Here is a 22015-nt window from a genome sequence, read left to right on the forward strand (position 1 = left end):
TAGAAATTCTTAGGAACAATGAATATACTAAATTTTATATATGTGCATGTGTGTTAGATGCAGCAACTACAGGCAATGTTCCTCTATGCATGCTTAGTTAGCCAGACCCAATAAACCCATGTCTCACATATTTTCATTGCATTTTCCAACTGAAAGTTGATTTGCTGTTCCTTCAGCCAGTGTCTCCTCAACAGAAGGCTTTTTCCCATCACTCTCTAAGCCAAGATGATGACTTGCTAACCCCCAAATCCACAGTTCCTGCATTGATTAGCCTTCTAACAAAACAGAAAAGGAGTGACAGTTCAGCAGCATCTTCCCAAAACCAGGCTGGTATTAAGAGATGGGATCAGGAGACAGGTGATGGGATGAGCATCCCCCAGTGGAGCTGAAGCAGACACTGCTGGTGAACACCTTCCAGCACATCCTCCAGGCCCTCATCTGAGAGCACTTTTCTGTTTTCTTCTTTTTTTGAAGCTTCTTGCAGACTTCCAGATCCTCCTCTTATCTTTGGGTTACTCACCTACAGGCTGAACTCACACCCATTTTTCCATAGCACATGAAGCCAATGAGGACAAGGCACAGCAGCTTTGCTGACAGCCAGAGCCAAGGACTGAGATCATGGGGCCAGTTTTGAAATGGGGATGTGCAGAAAGGGGATGCCCAGTGAGCAGCTATTTTTAAAGCTGTCTTTTGTTTAAAATTTCTAGACTAAAAATATCTGCAGCTGATGCACTGGGAATGGTCATAGCTCATTCAACACTGCAGATGACAATGAGGTCACAAATAATTAGTGTCTGTCATTCATTTCAAATTTATTGCTCTCACTGCAGAGATTTCTGTGTAGGACAGAAATTGTTGAGAGAATGGAGAGCAGAACAAACCAGCCTTAGTTCCTTAACCAGATTAGTTACTCCACAGGATGCATAATTTTCTAGGAAGAAAAGAGATCTTCTATTTTTCATCATAAACCCTGTCACAATGGGAAAAGTACTAAGGAGATTTACACGAGAAACTATGGCAAAAGCTAGATCAGATTATGGCTGTGATTATTTTACTATCATTTTTTCTTATTTGCAACACAATTACAGGCAGCTGTAAATCAGGTTCAGCCAAGGTTCTCAGACAAAATTACACTTTTGACAAATCAAAATAAAAATAAGTGATTGAAAATAATAACAGAATGTCAGAACACAGACAGAACTGCTGCAAAGTCTCTGAAATGCCCTTGCTGGCCTGTCTCAGCCTTAGCTTGAGAAGGGCTCCAAAGACAGACTTCTGAGCTTTATCTACACTTACATCATCTGCACATTTGAATAATTACAGGAAAGTATTTTAGTTTATAGGATCTTAAAAGGAGGGGATAAAACATTTCCTTCTGAAAAACCTAGCATAGGTCAAAAAACCATAGTCACCCAGCAGTTCTACCTGTGACTCCTGAAACAGTTCTTTTAAACAGGAAACATAAAACTCATCAGCAGAACAGTTGTTTCCTTCCTTTTCCAATTATTATTTCTCAGCTGAAAATATCACTGCATACCATGTAAGGCAACAAAAACCTTTGGATCCTAGCTCAACCAAGAAAAAAGAATCAGGGACAATAGCACTCCACATAGATTGACAAAGCTGACTTTTAGCATTTCCAGTTACAGCTTTGGAAAGAAAAGAAAAAAGAGATTCTGGAATAGGTTCAGTAACAGCTTAAACAAGACTCAGTTTACAAAGTCTTTTAAAGTGATTTTTATATGAAACCACCTGTTTGGAGGCAGGAATTAGAGCAGTTGCAATGACTGAATCAGCCCTAATGCTTCCACCTTGAATTACTGTATTGTGCTAATTTTGTAATCTTTGTTCTGTTGCAGCCTCAGTGAATGGCATAGCTGTAGGCATGGAGTGAAGCACTGGTCTTCCTCCTTCAGGAGCTACATGTTAGAGTGAAGCAGATGCCCAAGAAAAGCAGCTGGTTGGAGGAGGAGGAAGAAAACTGTGCTACAAGTGAGCCATTCAACACTAAGCTAAAGGTCTCAGCTCACCAGCTGTTTTATAATTTCATTTTAGTGATCCCTGAAAATAACTATTAGCTGACAGTTTCTAAAAGAACACGCTCACACCAGAGAAAGGCTCGCTGGTGTAAACAGCCCCTTGCCTCTCACACACCCCCAGCACAGCCCCATAGGTATAAATTCAGTGAATGCATTGGCAATTCAGTGCACCAATATTAAACCTGAGAAAGTAAAAGCATTTTGCAGTTTCTAGAATGAGGATCAACAATATGCAGAAAAAAATTTCTTATTTGGAACTATTTCACTATTTGGCAGTGTTTTAGCCAACTCTGTAAACAGCTGCATGCAGCAAAGGGACTTGGTAGTGTCTAGCTCATGATTCAATCTAAATGTTAAACAGATCCTGGCCCTTAATTTCTGCATATCCCAACTTTCCATGTCCCAAATCAGCTTCTCCCAGCATGACCCTGAAGCAAGCCTACATAATATGTAAGATTTGCTGCCCAGAGAACTGACCTGAATTTTGCCCATATCTAAAGGTGCTCACCTTCTGAACTAGAAAGAATGCAGAATGTGGAGGAGATTTATTTTACATACAGAAACATTCAGCAAATCACATCCCACAGGGATACAAGCTCCAACTTCTGGAAACTGGAGAGAAACAAACAAAACCCCATCTAATTTAAGTAATTCCAGCATTTCCATTTATCTGAAACCCAAAACACAGTCTTATTTTTTTATAGTTGTAGTCAAGTTTGCTGCATCCTTGCTTGAAAAGTTGATGTCCCCTGCTGCCTGGTATCAGCCCCAAGTATCTCTGCAGATGTATCAGGGAGAAGACAAACAGCATCCTGCAGCTGATGGCTTGAAAAGGAAAACAGTACAGCAACTTGTAAAGCTGAAAGCAGTTGGTATGCAACTTTTTGGCTCTGAAAACAGGAGGTGCAGTGGTTTTGTAGCTTAACCTCATCTCGAGACCCCAATGGAAAGCCTGAGACCATATTTCTCCGTCCTGATGCCCAGATGAGAGGGAATCCTATAAGACATCCATCTGTGAGAAGACTGCTGAATGGTGGTGAGGGGATGGAAGTGATTGTGCCTGTAAGGGGGCTGCTCCTTTCCCACCCACAGAAGCCACTCAGCAGAGAGTGCAGAACCAGGTGCCTTGGAAATTACATAGATTAGGACAAATTACCTGGAAAGAGGACCAATATCCAACCCCTTGTGTGCTTTGCCATATGTTTCTTCTTCAAAACAGGGACTTTTCCAGGTTGCAGAGAGCACTCTGAGACACAACATCTGTCAAGTGCTCAAAATACACTACATGGAAAATTCCATAAAGATGCCCAGGGCTGTTCTCAGCATCTGGGCTGGAAGCTGACCCTTATTCCATCCTACACACTCTGCTCCCACCATATTGATGCTTTAATCCTTAAATCCTACATGGTAAATCCTACCAGGACAGGATTTGGCCAGAACAGTTTTTTTCCCTTAGTGTTTCCCTAGCATGTAGTCCAGAATCAGGATACCACTGCAGCAGATGCTACATGAGCCCAAAAAGACAATTCCCACCCCAAAGACCTCGCTATCAATGGAGACAAGAACCAGATGCAAGAAAGATAATGAAGAAAGAAGACATGAAGACAATCTAACATGGTCAAGGTGTTTCTGAAATTATCCTTTTTGTAGAAAAGCTTGTGGTAAAAGCTCCCTACTCAATCAGGTTATTCTGAGATGACAAAAGGTGGCAGTTCTGTGTCTGTAGAGGGAAGGAGTCCGTGGAGACCTCTGGTAAAGCAGCCCCATGCCAAATGGAAGAGTCCTACCACATGACTTCACACTTTGAAGAAAAGGAGAGGAATAGCTGAGGAAATAAAAAGACTGAGGGCCAGGTGTAGGAGACAGGCATAGTAGGACAAACTGTGTTAGTCATCTTGGCACAATGTGGACAGGGATCTAGTTCAGCAGTGTTGACAAAAGGCCTGCTGGGGACAGAAAGGAACACAATGTCCTTGCAGAGCCATGTTCTCTCTGGATCTGCTGTTCAGTGGTGCAGCACACACCACTGCCCTCTTACAGGCCTAATCTTTTGTTCCTTGGCTTCACAGAAACTGCAGCACTGCGTAGGCTACTGCCTCTCTAGACACAAAATTCATTAGTGCTTTTTAATTGGAAGAAATACTGTGTTTTTATGTACAGATATCTAATATCAAAAGTAATTGCTTTTATAGAACACTCATTTGGAGCTGGTTTCCCCTTGAGATGAGAAAATGTATTCTAATTACAACAGATAATTCAGGAGGAGATAAACAGATTGACAATCAGAAGGACCAAGAAATAGCAGCTGTACAGTCCATTGGAGATGAAGATAAAAGCTCATTTGTGAGGTAGGACACTGATCCCAAATTTACAGAGAGGTGCCAGAGTTTTGCCAGAAATTTGATATAAACAAAAATCGATTTCCTCCTCAAGCAAGGAAGAGCTATGTGATATATTTAGAGAGACAAAATAAAAAGCCCCTATCCCATGAGCATAATTTTAAATTATATGTGTGTAACTCAGATTTTTTTAAAAAATTTCATTTCAATGATCAAAAAGATCACTCACAGAGAAAGATCACTTTGTTATCTTTAAATAAATAACAGATGTCACGATTCTTCTAGAAGTTTTAAAATCCCAGATGACTCGTGGTTTGTGCTGGTGAAACATGAAATGGATTTTTCTCTTTAGGGCTTTGGAGGAAAGCCAGAAAACTCCTCTGGTGATGGCATAATCTGGAGTTGAGGGGGAGGAGCTGAAATGTTGGTGTATCTGCCTGGCAGCCCACTGATATTAAAAGGAGACAAAATCTGAGTGTCATCAGTTTGGCACCTGTCCTCTGGCAGTGGCCAGTTCCTGAGGCTTCAGAGGAAATGAAACACAGATGATAAAGCACTTGGCCAATTAAACTCTGCACAGTCCCTGGAAGCAGAGTTCCTTTCTGAACCCCATGGGCAGGTAACTAAAGCCCTGAAGCATAATATTAGATTACCCTCATTATCTTAACTCAGACAGGTAGAAACAGGGCATAAAACTACCCAGTGTCCTTTAAAAGCCCGGCCACTAACATTAGATTCAATGGGCTCCTGCAGAAATGAATTCTCTGGTACTGTTACGGCCAGAGTGTCACCAACTCACATGAAATGGATCATCTGTATCAATATATTAGATTTTCTTTAATTTTTCCAGGGAAACAGAGGTGAAAACTCGTGGGTAAAGTGATCATTAAAACAATAACAGGGCCATTCTAGAGGAAGAGAAAGGGACTTCTCCTTGAAAAGCTCCACAGTGCAAGAGCTAAAACTTTGCAGCTGTTTAATTAGATTCAGGAACAAGCTGGTCCAGCCAAGTTAAAGGGCTTTTGTTTCATAAATGAGGAAACTATCTTTTGTATCTTTTGAAAAGCAAGGAGTTTGCTTGTATTAATCAAAGACAGGGAAGGAAAGCAGTGGAGCACTGCAGGAAGGGAGTTGTGACCCAAGGTCTGGCAGGATGGAGCCCACAGCTGGAAAGCTGCTGTTCGATGCAATGGCATTTCCTTGACCCTACAGAGCTGACTGCACACCTCTAACCATTAAAAATACCCCTTGGACTTCTGATGCAATTCAGGATGAGAAATCCCTGACTGCTCTGAGAATAGCAGACTGGCTGCACTCCAACAGTCAATCCCACAGGCCCAGGCTCCAAAAGGAAAAAAAAAATTATCTTTAAACACAAGGAATAATAATAATAATAATAATAATAATAATAATAATAATAATAATAATAATAATAATAATAATAATAATAATAATAATATCTATCTAATTTCAGATCCTATGCAGGTTTGTACTATTCCAGACTCCACTGTGCTGATGTTAAAGTCCAAACTCATCAAAGGCTCTACCACATCTGACACTGCCCAACCTGCCAAATTACTGCCTTTCAGCCCAGGATTCACCCTGGGGTCTCTCAGAGGGGTTTTGTCCAAGGCTAAGGAAGACTCCTCTCCTGCTCAAGGATGTTTGGAGAGCCCCGACAAGGTCCAGACAAGCCCATCTCCTGCAGCATCATTTTGCAGTCATGCTCCACATTATTAGCAGACACTCATATGCCTCCCTGCTCATTTACCTAAACAGCCTGCTATTAAATTACACTAACATAATCACACAGAAAGCTTTCCCAACAACAAAGTCATATAGAACACTCTGCCATTTGTACAGCTGAAAAGCTCCTGGTTGTTCAGCTCATTTTGCACAGCAGAGGATGGCAGCATTAAACCCAGACGTGGGAGCTGCTGGAGCTCAGAGTCACATCGTGCTTGAAAGCGGATCTCGATTTTCCACTGTTGGGAAATTAGTCACTGAGTTCACCCCTGGCAATGCAACCACAATAAAGAGCCAGTGTTAACCACTACAGACTTGCTGGCTACATCCACTGTTCTCCTTTCTGTGCTCCAAGAGTCACTGCCTGCTCCCCTACTGGCCATGAGAGAGTGAAATTATCTGGGAAAGTCCCCGGGTTTGTCAGAGCAGGGCTGGTTCTCCCTCTGCTGCCTCTCCACCTTATCATCGGATATTTCTCCTTGGGAATAGATGGCAGAAGAGATCAGCTGCTATTGAGGATGTGAGATTTCAAATATTTCCACCCAATCTCTTGAAAAACAGTTAATTTGGATATTGGTTTTCACAAGAGACAGAGAGAGCTCTGATTCCTCCCCTTTCCTTTCAGTGTGGTATTGCCTTAAAAACTCTGTAAAGGTGACATACATTTCCTTTTTTGCATCGTTGCACATCGATTTCAAAACACACTTACTTTCCTGACAGACTGTCTATTTTAGATCTGTAGATATGTGTATTTTTCTTGACCTGTCTTTGCATTCTTCCTTTTCAGGCACATCTTTGACACCTCTCAGGGAGCTTAGCTTGGGAATTTGGTTGGGACAGAACTCTCATCTCTGCTTTTCCTCCTCTTTCCTCCCTTCACTTTATCTTCATATCTCATGTCAACATACACCACAGCTGTGTCTTGCTTGTCAGTGCCAGGCTGCAGTGCCTCCTTCCATCAACCTCTTAATGTGTGTATGATTTAATTTTCTGCCAGCAGGACAAGTCAGCTCAAAATCAAACACAGGACACATATTTAACAGCAAAAATACAGTCCTGAATCCAGCATCTAAACCAAAATGCTTAGAAATTAACAAATTATGGCAAATTTGAAGCTAAAATGCATGAAGAAAGTTATTATGCAGCGTCCTCCTGATTGATGAGATGAAGTGACAGCCACATTTATAGCAGATCTATCTGCTAGAGGATGTGTCCAAATAAAGGTCTGAGTCTCTCCTGCTCACAGAGGAGGAATAGAAGGAGTCTACAGTGCTGAGAATCTTACTTGGTTTTGAAGTGCCTTGCTATTGTTCAAGGAAATGTTGAGTCTGGATTTGGTTTTGGCTGTAGAAAGGAAAGCTTTAGCTCTTGATATTCATAAAAGAAAGCCTATTTAGAAATGAAAGACATGATGTTGCATGGATAGCTTATAACATACAATTAATCAGGGATTTATCAAGGACAAATAACAAGAATTAGGTACTGCATTCTCTGGGGGAAGCAAATCAAAGGATGAGATAGCTTTGCAAAAGAAAGGAGAAATGAAGATAAATAGCAATTGCCGATAAATTTGAGAAAATAAAGATGTAATGTTAGGGAAAAAATATTGGCACAATGTTTTATTTAAAAGTGGTAATAAAAACATTGCTTACTTTGATTTCTGCCCTTTCTGGTTTATTGTTGATATAAAGATAAATTGACTCAGACTTCCCAGGAGCAGGAAAGCTACAATCCAGTACTACAGGCACTTTAAAAACCAGCCCTGCTATAATAACTGATTCATTATTAACAACATTGGCTTCATTGCATGTGGGTATTTGTACGAATTGACTGTGACCTGGGGCTGGTTTGGGCCCTGACAAACCCACAGCAGGACCACTGGGCTTGCCTTGGAAAAGGATGCATTTGGTAACAATGTGCTGCTTTAATCCACCTACAGAGCCCATTTAAATTACCACATATACATAGAATTCAGATCATACATAAAGACAATGGCCACGTTTTTGAAGTTGTGGATCTACCTTCTTCAATTTACTTTTCTAATGCCACTGACTGCAATAGTGCTTATCTGGTTTCCACCAAGGCAATGTAAAAAGAAACTCAAGTTTTCAGAGACTCAATTTTTCTTTGAGCTTTCCTTTCCCTTATGCCAAAATTCCATGAAAGAATGAATGTCCCTGTCCCCTGATGTGTCTCCAGCTTGTACTTACGACTACATTATGAGGTGTTCAATTACACAGTAAAGAGAGAAACGAGGACAGTGATAGAAGGTGCCTTTATACAGGAGAAGATCATCCTTCAGTGGAGAGACTGGAATGAATCAAAATCTGAATTTCAGAAACCCAAGTCCTGAGTTTACAGCTTGGGCTCATCCCTCCTCAAGGACACAAAGCAGACGCACTCGCCGGTCACGCTTAAACTTCAGGTCACACCCACATTTCTCCTAAGCAGAAGGAGCTCCCCAGCACCAAGTGGTGCCAGAGAAAGGCAGGGCTGAGCCCCCTGGGCCATGAGGGAGATGTGATGAGATGAGCAGCAGGACATGCGTCACGCTGCCGAGCACAGAGCGCGCGGCATCACCGCTCGCCTCCTAATTTAATTATTCACTCCCTGCTGGAAGGCACTGAGACAGGCTAGTGGGACCCGAGTCTGCCATTTCAGCAGGCTGAAAATAAAGCAGGCTCTCCTGCAGTACTGGTGTAGTGTCAGGGAAATGTCACGCTGCTGTAGTTATTAACTGAAATAAGCAGGAAAGTAGAGAAAAAAAGCGCTTGTGCTAACATATTGCAAATTAACAGAGCAAGCAAAGGAGTTCAAGGTGGGTATCTGAGTCTGGTTCTTTTAAAAGCTCAAAATTTAGTTTTCCTGATTGTGTTTAAATAAGTAAAAACCCCATTTGTCACCAATATGATTTTTAGCCTGGTTTGCTAAGAAAAAACATTTTGTGGGATCATGCTGTCTCCATTTGTCTATCAGTCTGCTTCCCTCTCTATACTCTCCCCTCACTCTGCTCATTAGATTTCGAGGACCACTTCTAACTTCAGCCAAAGCTTGGCAGACAGTCAGAGGTCTCCAAAAATTACATTTCCTTGAGTGTCACAGAAGCCAACACCTGGGAAGAAAGTGCCATTAAAATGCTCCTCCTGGGAGAAGAGGTTTGGTGAAAGATCAAACACAAGAGACCTCTTGGAGCTGTTAGAGACCACCCAAGAATTCACTTGTGGGATGCCAAGCCACAAGAAAGTCAGTTTTCTTGGTTTAGCTGCTCAAGGAGCTAAACACATATTTTTAGGATTAAATGTGTTAATTACTGGGTGTCTAGGTCTGTTGGATGCCTGGCAGTTATACAGACCATTGATTAACAAGATCACAAAGTTAACCTGAGGACACAGATAAGGGGAGGGGAGCAGGGGAGGAGAGATAGGCTGTCACCAAGGGTGAAGAGCACAGGATGGCCCCCCTGGAAATGAAGGCCAGGTCTCCTGAGTCTGGGACTTGTGTTTCAGCAGCTCAAAATATTTTCTTGACCCCAGCACTGGAGCTGCTCCTTCTGCCCCCAGTTCCAGTTTCTGTGAGCTCACACACTGCTTCTTGTCAGGTGAACGATGAAAACCAGGGTAAGTGATAAAAGAGTGTGTTTTTTGGTCACAGGTTAGGGGATTCCTAATGAAATAATGAGGTATGTGTGGGATCCCATTTAAAACTACTTTCTCATGTTGAAGAAAATTTACATGGAAAGGCCTGACTTGCTAGATTAGCACTTCTGCCCTTGGAAAGGGAGAACACAGAGGTGAGGCACCATGACAGCAGGGCACCCCACTCCATGCAGCTCTGCCTGTTTCCCCTGGAATTTATTAAGAAATTAATCCTTCTGATTGCTTATAGCAGGAGTGCTTTTCCATCCCTACCTTTGAAAGGAATATAAAGCAAGATATGATCCCAAACTCACAAAGCCTCATGAGCAGAGGAGCAAACAGAACCTCTCTTTCTCTTTTTAACAGGAAATTTTTCAGTTCAATATCTGTTTAAATACTTTTGAAAATAATCAACCTCTAGTTTCACAACCATATGCTGAGGCGCTGAGAGCCCACAGGCATGCAATATCACCCATCAAACAGATTAGAGGCATCTTCTTCCAGCTCAGGGACAAATCCAGAAGCCTATAGGCTGATTTCTGTTTCTACAATGAATTTCCATGCAGAAATATCATTTTGCTTTATGGCAGTACAATGTGTCAGCCTGCCCTCACACAGAGCACTGCCTAGTCATGTCTAATTGGTGCTGATCCTGCTTGAGCTGTCCTGTCCTTTGGGCCTGGTTCTGACTTTGCTGCTCAGTGCCCTCAGGAAGCCATGCAAGAGCTTCTCTCCCTCCAAACTGGTCCACAATAGGTAGCAACACCCCACGTTAAGATGCACTGTCAAACTGTGCTGTGGGCTTTCCCAGAGTGACCTGTCCTGCATGGTGCTGCCAAAGGGGAGCTCCACCTCTCCTTATTAGGGCTAGAGCAGTTCTGCCATGAGCTGGGCACAGACCCTGACCTCAGTTCACTCATCCCATGAGCACTTCCATCAACTATAAGCAACTGCAGTAAGAAAAATTTCACCCTGGCCTCATTCTTCCACAGGCTCCACTGTGTCTCTAAGACTCTTGTTTGTGCTCCAGCTTCTTGTCAGCATGATTAAAGGCTGAGAGATGCCTAAACAAGTAGTCCTGTAACATATGCAAAAATCCTTCTGCAGTGATCAGCTCCTTCTTCGAGGGCTGCATCACTTAGCCCGTGTTCCTGGGCGTGCTGGGCTGCTCCATCCTGCCTTCAAAGTTAAGGCCATGTCTTTGTTCCCTCATAAATATTTCTCCTCCGTTTGCGCACATCTTTTGTTCACTCTTCCCATTGTGTAAAGAAGACTGAATATTCTCACTCTGTGAACTTTTTAATGTGTGACAGAAAGAGGGAGACAAAGAATCCAGTTATTAGGCAGATCAGGTTCAGAATGAATCACAGAAGAAATTCTTCCTTCCATGACCTCATCTGAGAGGGCTCTCTGCAGCCTGGCTTTGAGTGATGTGGGCCTGGAATGGGAACATAGCTGAGAATATGGGACCCATACCAAGCTGACTCTTTCAGGAAGCAGAAGGTTTTACATATAACCCCACTGGATACAAGCATTATAAAAGCCACTTCCCTTCCAGAATTAATTTTCTGTTGAATGGAAACGCATTGAGCCAGATGGATCTATTTCAGGAGGAGGCTCGGGCTGGCACAGGTCTAAAATGAAAGATTATTGAGTTTGTGTGTTCAGAGCTGGAATAGCTGAGGGTGAAGTGTTCAGTGCAGGTGCTGACATGGTCATGTCCGTGCCTAAAGGAGCACCCCAGGAAGGATGTGTTGAGTGAGTTTGCCAAATATTTAATGGAAGAAATATGTGACATTTATAATTAATACCTGCAAACATTTTCACTGCTCCTTACAGTACTAGCAGTGAATAAGGAAAAGACGTTTTTCAACTGCTGAGAAAGTTGCAACTTCTGGCAGATGCAAAAGTTCATTAAAGAGTGGTAGAAACAACTGGTCACCTGGAAGAAATACATAAAGCAGGCTCCAGTGGAGAATTTGGCTGCCCACATCCCTGTGATGGTTTTTGAGTCAGCAGCCTAAATCCACAGACCTGGGCCCTGGGGATTCTCCATGTGACACAGAAATTATGTAACAGAACTACCAAAACCAAAGTGGTTTCCAAACCCAAAGCCAGCACAGGCTCACACCTAAGCCACCCAACCACCCATTTTTTCCAAGCCAAACCCACTCACTGCTTGTGGAAGTTGAAAGCATCAACTCTTTCAGCAGCTGGGCATTAGGCTGTTTAATAACTCCAACAATCTCAGCTCACTCTCCCCTCACACTCCACTCCCATCTGGTACATGGAGCCACCTGCAATCCATCAGCAGCTTTTAGGATTAACAGCTCTGTGCTGGAGAGGCTGTTTTTCCTATTAGAGGTGAGAACAGTGCCTGGTCCCTGCTCTGCACCTGCAGTGCAGTGCTGGTAACACACCCAGCACTCACCCTCAGCTCAGACCAGAGCAGTGGGTGTCAGCATTGGCCACCAGCTGAATTCTGCTCGTGGCAGACACCAGTGAGGCTGAGTTCTGCAGATACAGAACTTTGCAGCCATCAGTAGCCTCATTTTACACATGGCTGCATGACCAGAAATCTGTCTTACAAGGAATCTATAGAGACACTGCAAATTTTCATCCTGAGGAAAACTAACCTATGGGTTATACAATGCTATTTCAATTGGGGATATTTTTAGTCTTATCACTGCCTTCAGTTCAGCATGCACAGGAAAGAATACCACCAATCTTTTCTACAGCACAAGGCTTGCTTGAAAATGAGTTAATATAACAAAAAATACATTTTTATTTACAAAAGCTGCTCATCCTAGAGGCATGTGAGAGCTGTAGAAAAAATAAACTCAATTTCTAAAAGGGCAGTAAGGCCCCATTGCCAAATAAAATACAAAACCAGCATAAAAAATCCAAATGAAAAACAACCAATTAACCCCACCACCCTACCAAAAATGCTAGAGGAAAAAAAAAATGAAGCAGCAAACTTTCCCAGTATTGCAGGAAAGGGCTTTCTAGCTGTCTTCATGGATATCTTCCAAGAAAAATGAGCTCCTATGCAACAAAACCCCTTTTTCTTTGCAAATGGTCCTGCAGTGCCTCTGGCAAGGGAGCCACGATGAAGTGCTAATCTGACCTGGTCTGAGAACTCCTTTCTGCAAAATGCAAACTGGAGCCAAACAGCACAAACACAGAAAAACCAGAGCCCACAGGATTAGGAGTCAGAGGCAGGAACACAAAGTTCACCAAAGGTCTGCTAGAAAGGGGAATCTGTCCAAAAGCTTCAAGGAGGAAGGACCCTGTTCTCAACCATGCTGAAGTAGTACAGGGACAGAGCAAGGCTTCATCCTTTGTACAACATATACATCATCATGACTACCAAATCTCCTGCTCATCCTGTGGCAGAAATGCCTTCAGCTGGCCAAATGTACTACTGGAGTTACTGTACTGATAACTACTGACTGTGCTGATGCCTCTGGATCAATAGCAAAGATTAATTTAGACAACTGGTTTCAACAGGACTAAGTGCATGGGTGAGCTGAGGAGAATTTGAATCATTGCTGCAGTCATAAAAACCTACTTGAGGCAGTCATCCCGTGCAGCCAGCAGTGTCTGTCACCCCACACACTGCTCCAGCACAGCAGGGCTGGCAGCACCTGCACTTTGCTTAGAAAGCAGCGTCACTTCTGTACCTGGCTTGCATTCCCAACTCAACACCACTGCTGACTCAATCACGGACATGAATTTCAACAGTTCCTCAGCAACAAAACCCAGTAACACGCTGGGAATCCCAGAGAGACCAGAGCAACAAAACCCAGTAACACGCTGGGAATCCCAGAGAGACCAGAGCAACAAAACCCAGTAACACGCTGGGAACCCCAGAGAGACCAGAGCAACAAAACCCAGTAACACACTGGGAATCCCAGAGAGACCAGCTCTGTGCTATGAATCCTATGGCAGCAGAGCCCAGTGGCATGCAGGTAACGCAGGCCTTTACACCAGCAGCTTCTTTCCACACACCTGTCTTGGCTTTGCACAGGGGAAGGAGTCTCAGGAATCTGGGGGGGGGAGAGCAAGGCTTGTGCCAGTGCTGTGCCATTTTACAGGGGCTGTTCAGCCCAAGGGAGATCCTGGTGTTGCAGCAGCCTCTTGGGCTGGCTGTTCTAACACACAGAGCCCAGGAGGTTGGGACTGAAGCAAACGCACACTAAAGAATCCCAGAGGCCAAGCATGTTCCTTTGTATCCTCATCCACCAAATCTGGGTTATTTAAATGTGATTCCCAACACTGGAATTCCAAGCATTATGCTGTGAAACAGATAATGCTCTCCTGTAGTATTTTGGCATCAAATATCTCTGCCTGACAGAACTGCTTTAAAGTAGCAGAAAGCTACTTCAAGAGAAGGTCTTTTAAAAACCTTTTCCTTGGTTTAGTTTTCTTCAGCACTGCCCATTCTCCCAGGATGACATGCAAATTACAGCTCATGTATTAAAAGGATAAATCAGACTGGTGGCATGTGAAAGTGCTTCTAGAGAATGACTCCATAGGAGGTGGTGCAAGGCTTAAGATATTCAGAAATCTATATTCTCACCTTCTCTAAAAACGTTTTGCTCATTTACTTCAACAACTCTTCAGCCCCCAAGAGAACTCTGCGTCCACACTGCGCATGATGACAAAGCAAAATCACTCTATTGTCTCCTCAGCTCTCTACCCTGCTGCTGCCCTTGGACTCTCCTTCAAAGCCAGTAATCAAGGGCATAACTTGAAGGAAAAAAAAAAAAAAACAACCAAAAAAATTAGGCCTTTTACCATTTGTCTGAGATTCTCAAAACCAGCCCTTTTCTACTGCACTGTTTCACTAAGGACTGCCTCAACAAGGATACAAACCAATTCATGGCCCCAGGCTCATCCTTGGTTTGAGAGAAGATGCCTCAGAACAAGTCATCCAAGTAAATTAAACACAAACACAGAATTGTTCAGAAATGAAATGACCTGACAAGCTCAGTAAGAGGGGTGGGAAACTGGTGTGAGATCTCCCCTGGAGCATCTGTTCTGCTGGATTTCCCACCAAAGGTGCTGCTCTACTGTCTTTCCATGCACAGCAATGAGTCCAACTTAGTTAAACCAGGTGCAATAAAAACTTAGTGCAAAGAACTGCAGAAGCACAAGCCCCCTTCCCTCACTGTGGGAGGAGAGCATCAAATCACAGGGATAAGACAGCAGAACTCAGCCCCTTCCTTGTCCCTTCCTTGGACATCTCCAGACGTGCACATACACACAGAGCTTACTTCACTTGGACCTACACCAGATCACGGGTGTGACATCACTTCAAGAAACAAGAATTTGAAAGCCCAACAGATCCAACTGAGAAATAACTGATGGAACCAAGGTTGTCACCTTCATCCCCAGCAGCACTACGTGTGTTTAAACTCAGAGTAACCCCAGCTAAAACAGAGGGCCCTAGACCAAGCTGCATCTTGCTGCTTCCTGATTGCTGCCATCTGTTGTGTAAGTCAAGAAATCTTGGCTCAGGAGATGGCCTTACACTCTTTTTATCTCCTACAGGATTTTCTGAGTAACCAGCAAGTGCCAGTTGTGGTGCATCTTGTCTTCATACCTGTCTGGGGAACCTACATATTCCAGAACACCTGAAAGGATAAAAACTCTAGGGCAGGCAGACAGTTTTTAATCTGTTTGCATCTGCCCTACTGTCCTAGAAATGGGTTTTGCCTCCATGTATGAGGCTTTCAGATATTCACAGCCACTTCCGTGGCACCACAGCTATGAGTTTTAGGAAAAGCAGACACATCCAGTTAGTATTTGGCTGCTTTAGCTCTGTGCTCTCAGGAGAAGATGACTTTGGGTCACTGGGAGGATCTCTGGCTTTCACTCTCAGGAACTGGAGGTGTCTTATTTCAGAGGACAGTTTTGATCAATAGGACTACAACAAGGTTGGAAGCTGCTCTGCTGTTACTGGCTCTCTTCCTTCCTGTTATCCAGAACATCACAGGCTCTTTTCATTTTCTTCTTTTTTCTTTTTTTCTCTCCTTCAGTGTGTTGGTTTAAACTAAATGATGGTAATGACTACCAAGAGAAACCCCACAAACAACAACCATAATAAAAAAGTATGCCAAGTATACTGAGAGAAACGGAGTGCCCGTTAGTAAAGTTAGAGAGGGGCATTAAAAAAAGGCCAATTTATTAAACATGACTCATTTATTTTCCTTCCTTTCATAAATCTTAGTATTTCCTTGGAGAAGTGCCACACATTCAGTGTCTGGAACCTCATTCTTAAATGGTGCTCTTGGTTTAACTGCTACCTGCCTTTATCTACTACAACATCAAACAAACAAACAAACAATAAAACCCCCTCAACTCAAAAAACCAACTCCACCTCTCTCTATCAAGGGTATTAAGTTAAAGCCAGGTTTTCTAATCCTCTAAACCTGTGCAGTGGCTGTAGGTGTGCAACCACCACACTGCAGCTCTTCTCTGGGAAGATGAGAGACCCGTATTTGCTTTTCCAATTCCAGCTACATGTACAAAGAAATGGAAAGATACTGAACTGGAATACAGCTGAAAAGGCAACAAAAACAACATCAGTCACAGGTTTCCTTTCTGCCTCTGTAAACTTTGCTTTTAATCTCATATGGTACAAATGATTCAAGTTCCACACAAATGAGTCAATGATAAAATTACCACATGATTTTTTTTTTTCCTGTCAAAATAAGCTTTCTTCCCAGCTACAAAGGCAAAAAGCAGAAACATTACATAAAAAATAGTTACCACTATATGAAACACAGAGTACAGGGCAAGGCTTTAAAATCACTGATGTCCTGCTAGAATTGAGACTTTTTTTTTGTATTTGTCAATATTTTTCAGAGCTGAGTGCAATTTTGCCTGTTTTACAAAAGGGAGCTGCCCTCTTTTTTAACTAAACTTCTAGAACTTTTCTTCCTAAAGTGCCTAAATAGAGTAATATTATTTTGAATATTACCTTATATTTATATAGACACTATCTAAATATTGGCTCATTATGTTTTCCTTCTGTTGTTTTAGGGAATGAAATCTTCACCTTCCTGAAAGCACTGACTGTGAATCCCCTCAGCTCTCATAAATCAAGACTAACACAACTAAAGCAGGTGTGATGGGGAAATCAGTCTTTTGGACTTGACCATCACTTTGCACTACAGAAGGTCAGGCCTGTAGCAATGGTGACTTACCCAAACTTGAGAAAGCGACCCAGCACAATAGAAAATACTGTGTGGTAAACCAAAAAATGGCAGCCTAACTTAAAAAAAAAAAAAGGAGAAGTTAGTATTTTTTTCACTCCTGCCTTCATGAGGCCCAACCTTGCATTTCTTTAAAAATGTCCTGATAATGAGACCACGTGAAGATAAGACCCTCACTGGGATAAGGAAAGCACAGGGCTGAGAGCAGAGCCCACAGGTGAGCAGATACTTCTGGAGATATTTATGTTAGCAGCAGACCATAACCACATAAACCAGAAATAGTTAGAAAATGTGTGGGGATGAGAAGGTGCAGTTTCATTGGTACAAGGCTGCTGTCACACTCAATGTGACCCGTGCACGTGTGGCTTTACCTCTCTCCTCTGCCAAGGAACTGCTCTTCAGCTGAGAGCTGCCAGCTGTAAAACTGCTTTTTGTCAGAGCTGATGTGGACATTCACATGACTCACTTGTAGCCTGTTCCCAACCCTTACTTTCAAATATGGAAATTTGGACACATTTTCAACCAGTCCCAAGCTTATGAAGAATAAACTGTCCTTTAAAAAATACTACTGTAACTTTTACCTATGCAGATTGCCAGGAAGAATTCTAAATGCAATCACTTGGCTTCCAGTGCACTCTAAAAATCAGGAGTCCCAGTCAGCATGAATCAGTACTCTGCATCCAGGACTGGCTATTTCCATCCTTTTAAGCCTCTGTGCTGCAATTATGTGAATTGTCCACTTTTTCCCCCAGCCTTCTCCATAAAATGCCTATGTAATGTAAACCCCATTTATCACACTGGAAATTACTATTGCATTTAATCTTCCCAAAGAGAGCAAAATCAAATTATGATGTGTAACGAATGATAACCTGTCAAATTCAAGGGAATACTCCCAACTTATCCCTCCACATCTAAAACAGATCAGGTCAAAGGGGTCTAGTGTAGAAGACATGGGTAGGAAGACATGATGGGAGAATACATAATGAGAAGATGAAAGCTCTCTTAATCTTTGCAGATTGAACGAAATCTAATTACATGCTGTATTGATTGTTGTGTATTACTGGAAAGAGACAGTGAAAAGGGAAAAAGGCAATTAGACTGAAATTGTAGTCTGACCTTCAACTGCTTTTGGCATGAAAGGTTATGATCTACTTGGGGCATCAAAAATTCTTTATCCTCTATGGCGAATCATTAGCAACAGACTTAGATGCAAAACTGATTAGGGGAAAAAATTCAGTCAATTAAATCCTTTTTTAATTTTTCCCCTTTACAAAAAAAGTAAAGGCAAAGGAAGAAAATACCAAGGTGTTATCATTATGCCATTTAATGAATTGCTACCAAGTCTAGCTGGCATTAGTTCTGTGTTGAATGACAATAAAATATACCCATCAATAGCAATACCACAGCAAAAAAAAAAAAAAAATAGATATATAGATTGCTCAACTACATTCATAATAACTCAATTTTTCAAAAGAAACATTGTACCCAAGGTCAAGCATCAGGAGGTAATACAAAGTCTGACCAAGAAAATTCCACAGACACGTTTCATTGCTTTCCTTTCCCTTTACATGCGCCGCTCATTTGCTTCCACCAAACCCAGCAGCAGCTGAGTGAAAAGAAAGCTTTCAGAAATACTATTTCTCCCAAGTTGATAAAAAACCAGAGCACGAGCCAAATGAAAACTATTGTTTGGGTGTATGTCTGCACAACTCTGCAGGGAATCATGGCAATTCTCATTCATCCTATTCTAAAAACTCTTGATCTGCCAAAGATAATCACAAGGAGCAGCTTTCTCCTGACTTTCATGCGTGGTCCTCTGTGTCCTGCACTCACCTCCACAGGCACTGCACTCGTGGATTTTATTCAGACTGAAAAGTTAATGAGTTCTCAAGTGATCAGTTTTGGGTTGCCTCTTTATACATTTGTAACGTTACTGCCTGTGTTTATTTTCCTTGCAGAAGGTACACACTTCTCAATAACATTTCCTTGATTGTATGTAAACAAATATGTGTGACAGAAACAAAATTCTGTGCAGCTGCAAGGCTGGTCTCTCACAGAGTGACTTTTTATTGCACTGGATCATCAACAGAGTCCCTAGAACATCCAGGTAAGTCTTATGAGTTCAGGTCTCATCTGAATAGAAGAGAAAAATGAAATAAAAGAACACTGAGATGTTATTACCAGAAATATACTTAATAGGTAGCTCTAAATTTACTGATCTCAAAGAGAAACAACCAAGAGCAGAAAACTGAAATACTGGGCTGGGCTGACCTGCTGCAATGATAACATTGAGCTGGACTCAGCCTCCTGGTGCTTTGAGGGGTTCTGGGTATGCAAGGAACTCGTATTCCTCCTGAATAAAATCTGTCTCCTGTATCTGTCTCTCCATATAGAAGTGACTTTGACCCACCTTATGAGAAAGTAACATCCAAGACAGCCTCAGTCAGCTCTCTAACCTTGTGATCAGGCAGCATGTACAGGACAGGGTCTGAGAACCTTACTCAACATTCAGGTGACGCTGCAGAGCTCCAGAGCACATGCAGTGTTTGTGTAACACCAGCCTTGCTGTGTGACACAGCACAGCCCTGTCAGACAGGCTCCCCCGAATCCCAACGCTGCCAGAGCAGCATTATGCTCATTAATGGCATAAATAATGAGTCATGGTATTAAAAACAGAATACCAGGGAGCTAAACCCAAACAGAGATGCTTGATACTGATTTACTTACAGCAATGCAACTCTGATCATTTCAGTGGAGCACCTCCTAATTTCTTAGGAATTTTTGCTTTTGCTGAAACAGGGTGGGAGGAAAAAAAAGGTTTTTTTTCAGAATGATGATGAAATAATTAATTAATCTGTGATAATGTACCACTGTGTAATGAAAAAAAACCCACCAAACACATGAGAGAGAAATCAAGGGGACATAAATAGGAAATTTGAACAGGTCTGCTTGAAAAACTTTCTGTATTTTCCTGTGGAAGAACTTTCAGGAAAAGAAAACTGCCTGCAGTGTTTGATATGACCTGAAGAAACAACACAGCACTAATTTCAAGTAATTTCACTATGAAGTTCCATATCCAAGAAATGAAATTAAAGAAGATGAAGAAAATAGCTCCCAAAGTAGAGGCACACTTTACAGAGAACTTCCAGTCATTGCGTGCAATGGTGCCTGCCTAGCACGTTAAGGACTCCTGCTGATTTTCCAGGGGGTGCTATGCTGAGATGAACACAGCACAGGAAAATCCTACCCAAAGTCCCCCCTATGAACAACATCAAGAACAAATCCATTTTGGGCCAAAAAAAAAACCCCATTCACTGAGCTGCAATGGATATATCTTGCAGAGCAATCTAATTTAGTTTGGGAACTTTGTGGCTTTGTGGAATTCACGAGAAGGTTTTTCCTCTTAAATCCTACATTCTTCAAAACTGTTCCAAAATATGGTTAGAAAGCACAGCTGTTGACACTTTCTCTCTCATTCCTGAAATGTGTGGGTTTGGACTAACAGCCACACTCCACGTTCCCCTCTCTCTGTCCTGTTTATCCAGAGGAGAACATAAGGGGATGCCTGTTCTCTAACACTCGCTGGCACAAGCTGTGTATTACCATAACAGCTCAACTTACTTAGATTTATACATTCATTCACAAAGTAGTAATAGGAAACATACTTTATGCTAACCCTCCTATTCGTCTGCATTTTGAGACTACAGTAGCCTTTCTTAAATCAATGTTATGAGTTAGGATTTCCACAAGCAGCCCAGAAGCACATTTGCTCTACTTAAACATATTTACACTGGAAATTTTATTTGGTGAGAAACACTAAATGTTACATTTATATTCTAATTTCATGCAGAAGTTTACTCCTTCAGCCTCTTCTTGTCCAAAACACTGCTGTATTTAATCACATACTTATTTCTTTGATGTCTCACACTTCGAACTTCAAAAATCTATGCAAATACAAATGCACTTGTTTTGAAGAATTAGTTTCTATATGAAATGTTATCTGTCCTATAACAACTTTGATGGCTTAGCCTGTTTTAACTACCATGGAAAGGTTCATTGCTTACCTAGCAATATTTTTCAAGACTGGTGAATGAGAATGGTAAGTCATAAAACGAATTAGTGGATGCTTCCCCTCCTCATCAATGACAATAACAAATTTAAGTGGCAAAATCATTAAAGGAGCATATGGGCGCTCTGTTTAAACAGACCATTAATAGTGCACAATGTAAGAACTCAGCAGAATGTTTTTAAAGGAGTTCTGAAACCAAGTATATGACTTCCAGCTATAACCTAACACTGTATTCGCCATACAAACAACTTCCTATGCAGAGTTAATATATCCAGGCAAACTGTAAAACCTAGTAACAGTTCGTAGAGACTTCCTCTGATCCTGAAACCCCTAAACGTCAGCCTCCTTAACTTTGTATCTATTGAGAAAGTCCTGATTTCGGACCCAGAGTTGGCAGAGAGGCAGGGTGGTGGTGATGGGAGGTTCAACGAACCCCTCCAGCAAAACCCTGCACCCTCTCTTCCCCTGGGTTTTCAGCACTTCAGCGCTGGGGTCAGTGAGATCGGTGCCCGGGCTCCCCTCCCCAGCGGGGGAACACTTTGGGGGCTCTGGTCCACCCTGCAGCACCCTTCCGGGGGCACAGGACGTCCCCTCCCCGACCCTCGTACCATTGAGCTGGTTGTAGACCACTTCCTCCAGGTGGTCCAGGCGCTGCAGGATGGACTCCCTGTCGGCCAGGCTGCCCACCTTGGCGCCGCGGCTCCTGGCCCGGCGGTCCGCGCTCCGGACGATCTGCACCAGCTCCTGGGAGCGGTCCTGGATCCTGCAGTAGACGGAGAAGAGGATGATGCCCACGAAGACCAAGATGTTCACCGTCAACAAAGTTTTGATTTTCCGTGCCACCGCCATGGGAGCCGCGGGCGCGGTGGCGGGGGGCGCATCCAGGCGCGGCGAGCGGCGGCCCCGCGGCCACCCGGCGAGGGGCGCGCCCGGAGCGCGGAGCGGAGCGGGGGCGGCGGAGCCA

General features: G+C 42.7%; 1 protein-coding gene across 7 annotated transcripts in view; it reads right to left on the minus strand.

Moving 5' to 3' along the window:
• GALNT9 (polypeptide N-acetylgalactosaminyltransferase 9) overlaps positions 1-22015 on the minus strand; it is a 259514-nt gene that overhangs the window by 109815 nt on the left and 127684 nt on the right. For 6 of the 7 annotated variants that reach the window (XM_069030886.1, XM_069030887.1, XM_069030890.1 and 3 more), the window contains exon 3: positions 21660-21814. In XM_069030886.1, coding sequence (XP_068886987.1) covers positions 21660-21814 — 155 coding nt within the window. Of the gene's footprint in view, positions 1-21659; positions 21901-22015 lie in introns of those variants that run through there. The other variant, XM_069030888.1, reaches the window with a different exon arrangement.

This window comes from Aphelocoma coerulescens, chromosome 15 (assembly GCF_041296385.1).
Source record: "Aphelocoma coerulescens isolate FSJ_1873_10779 chromosome 15, UR_Acoe_1.0, whole genome shotgun sequence".
Taxonomy (NCBI): Eukaryota; Metazoa; Chordata; class Aves; order Passeriformes; family Corvidae; genus Aphelocoma; species Aphelocoma coerulescens.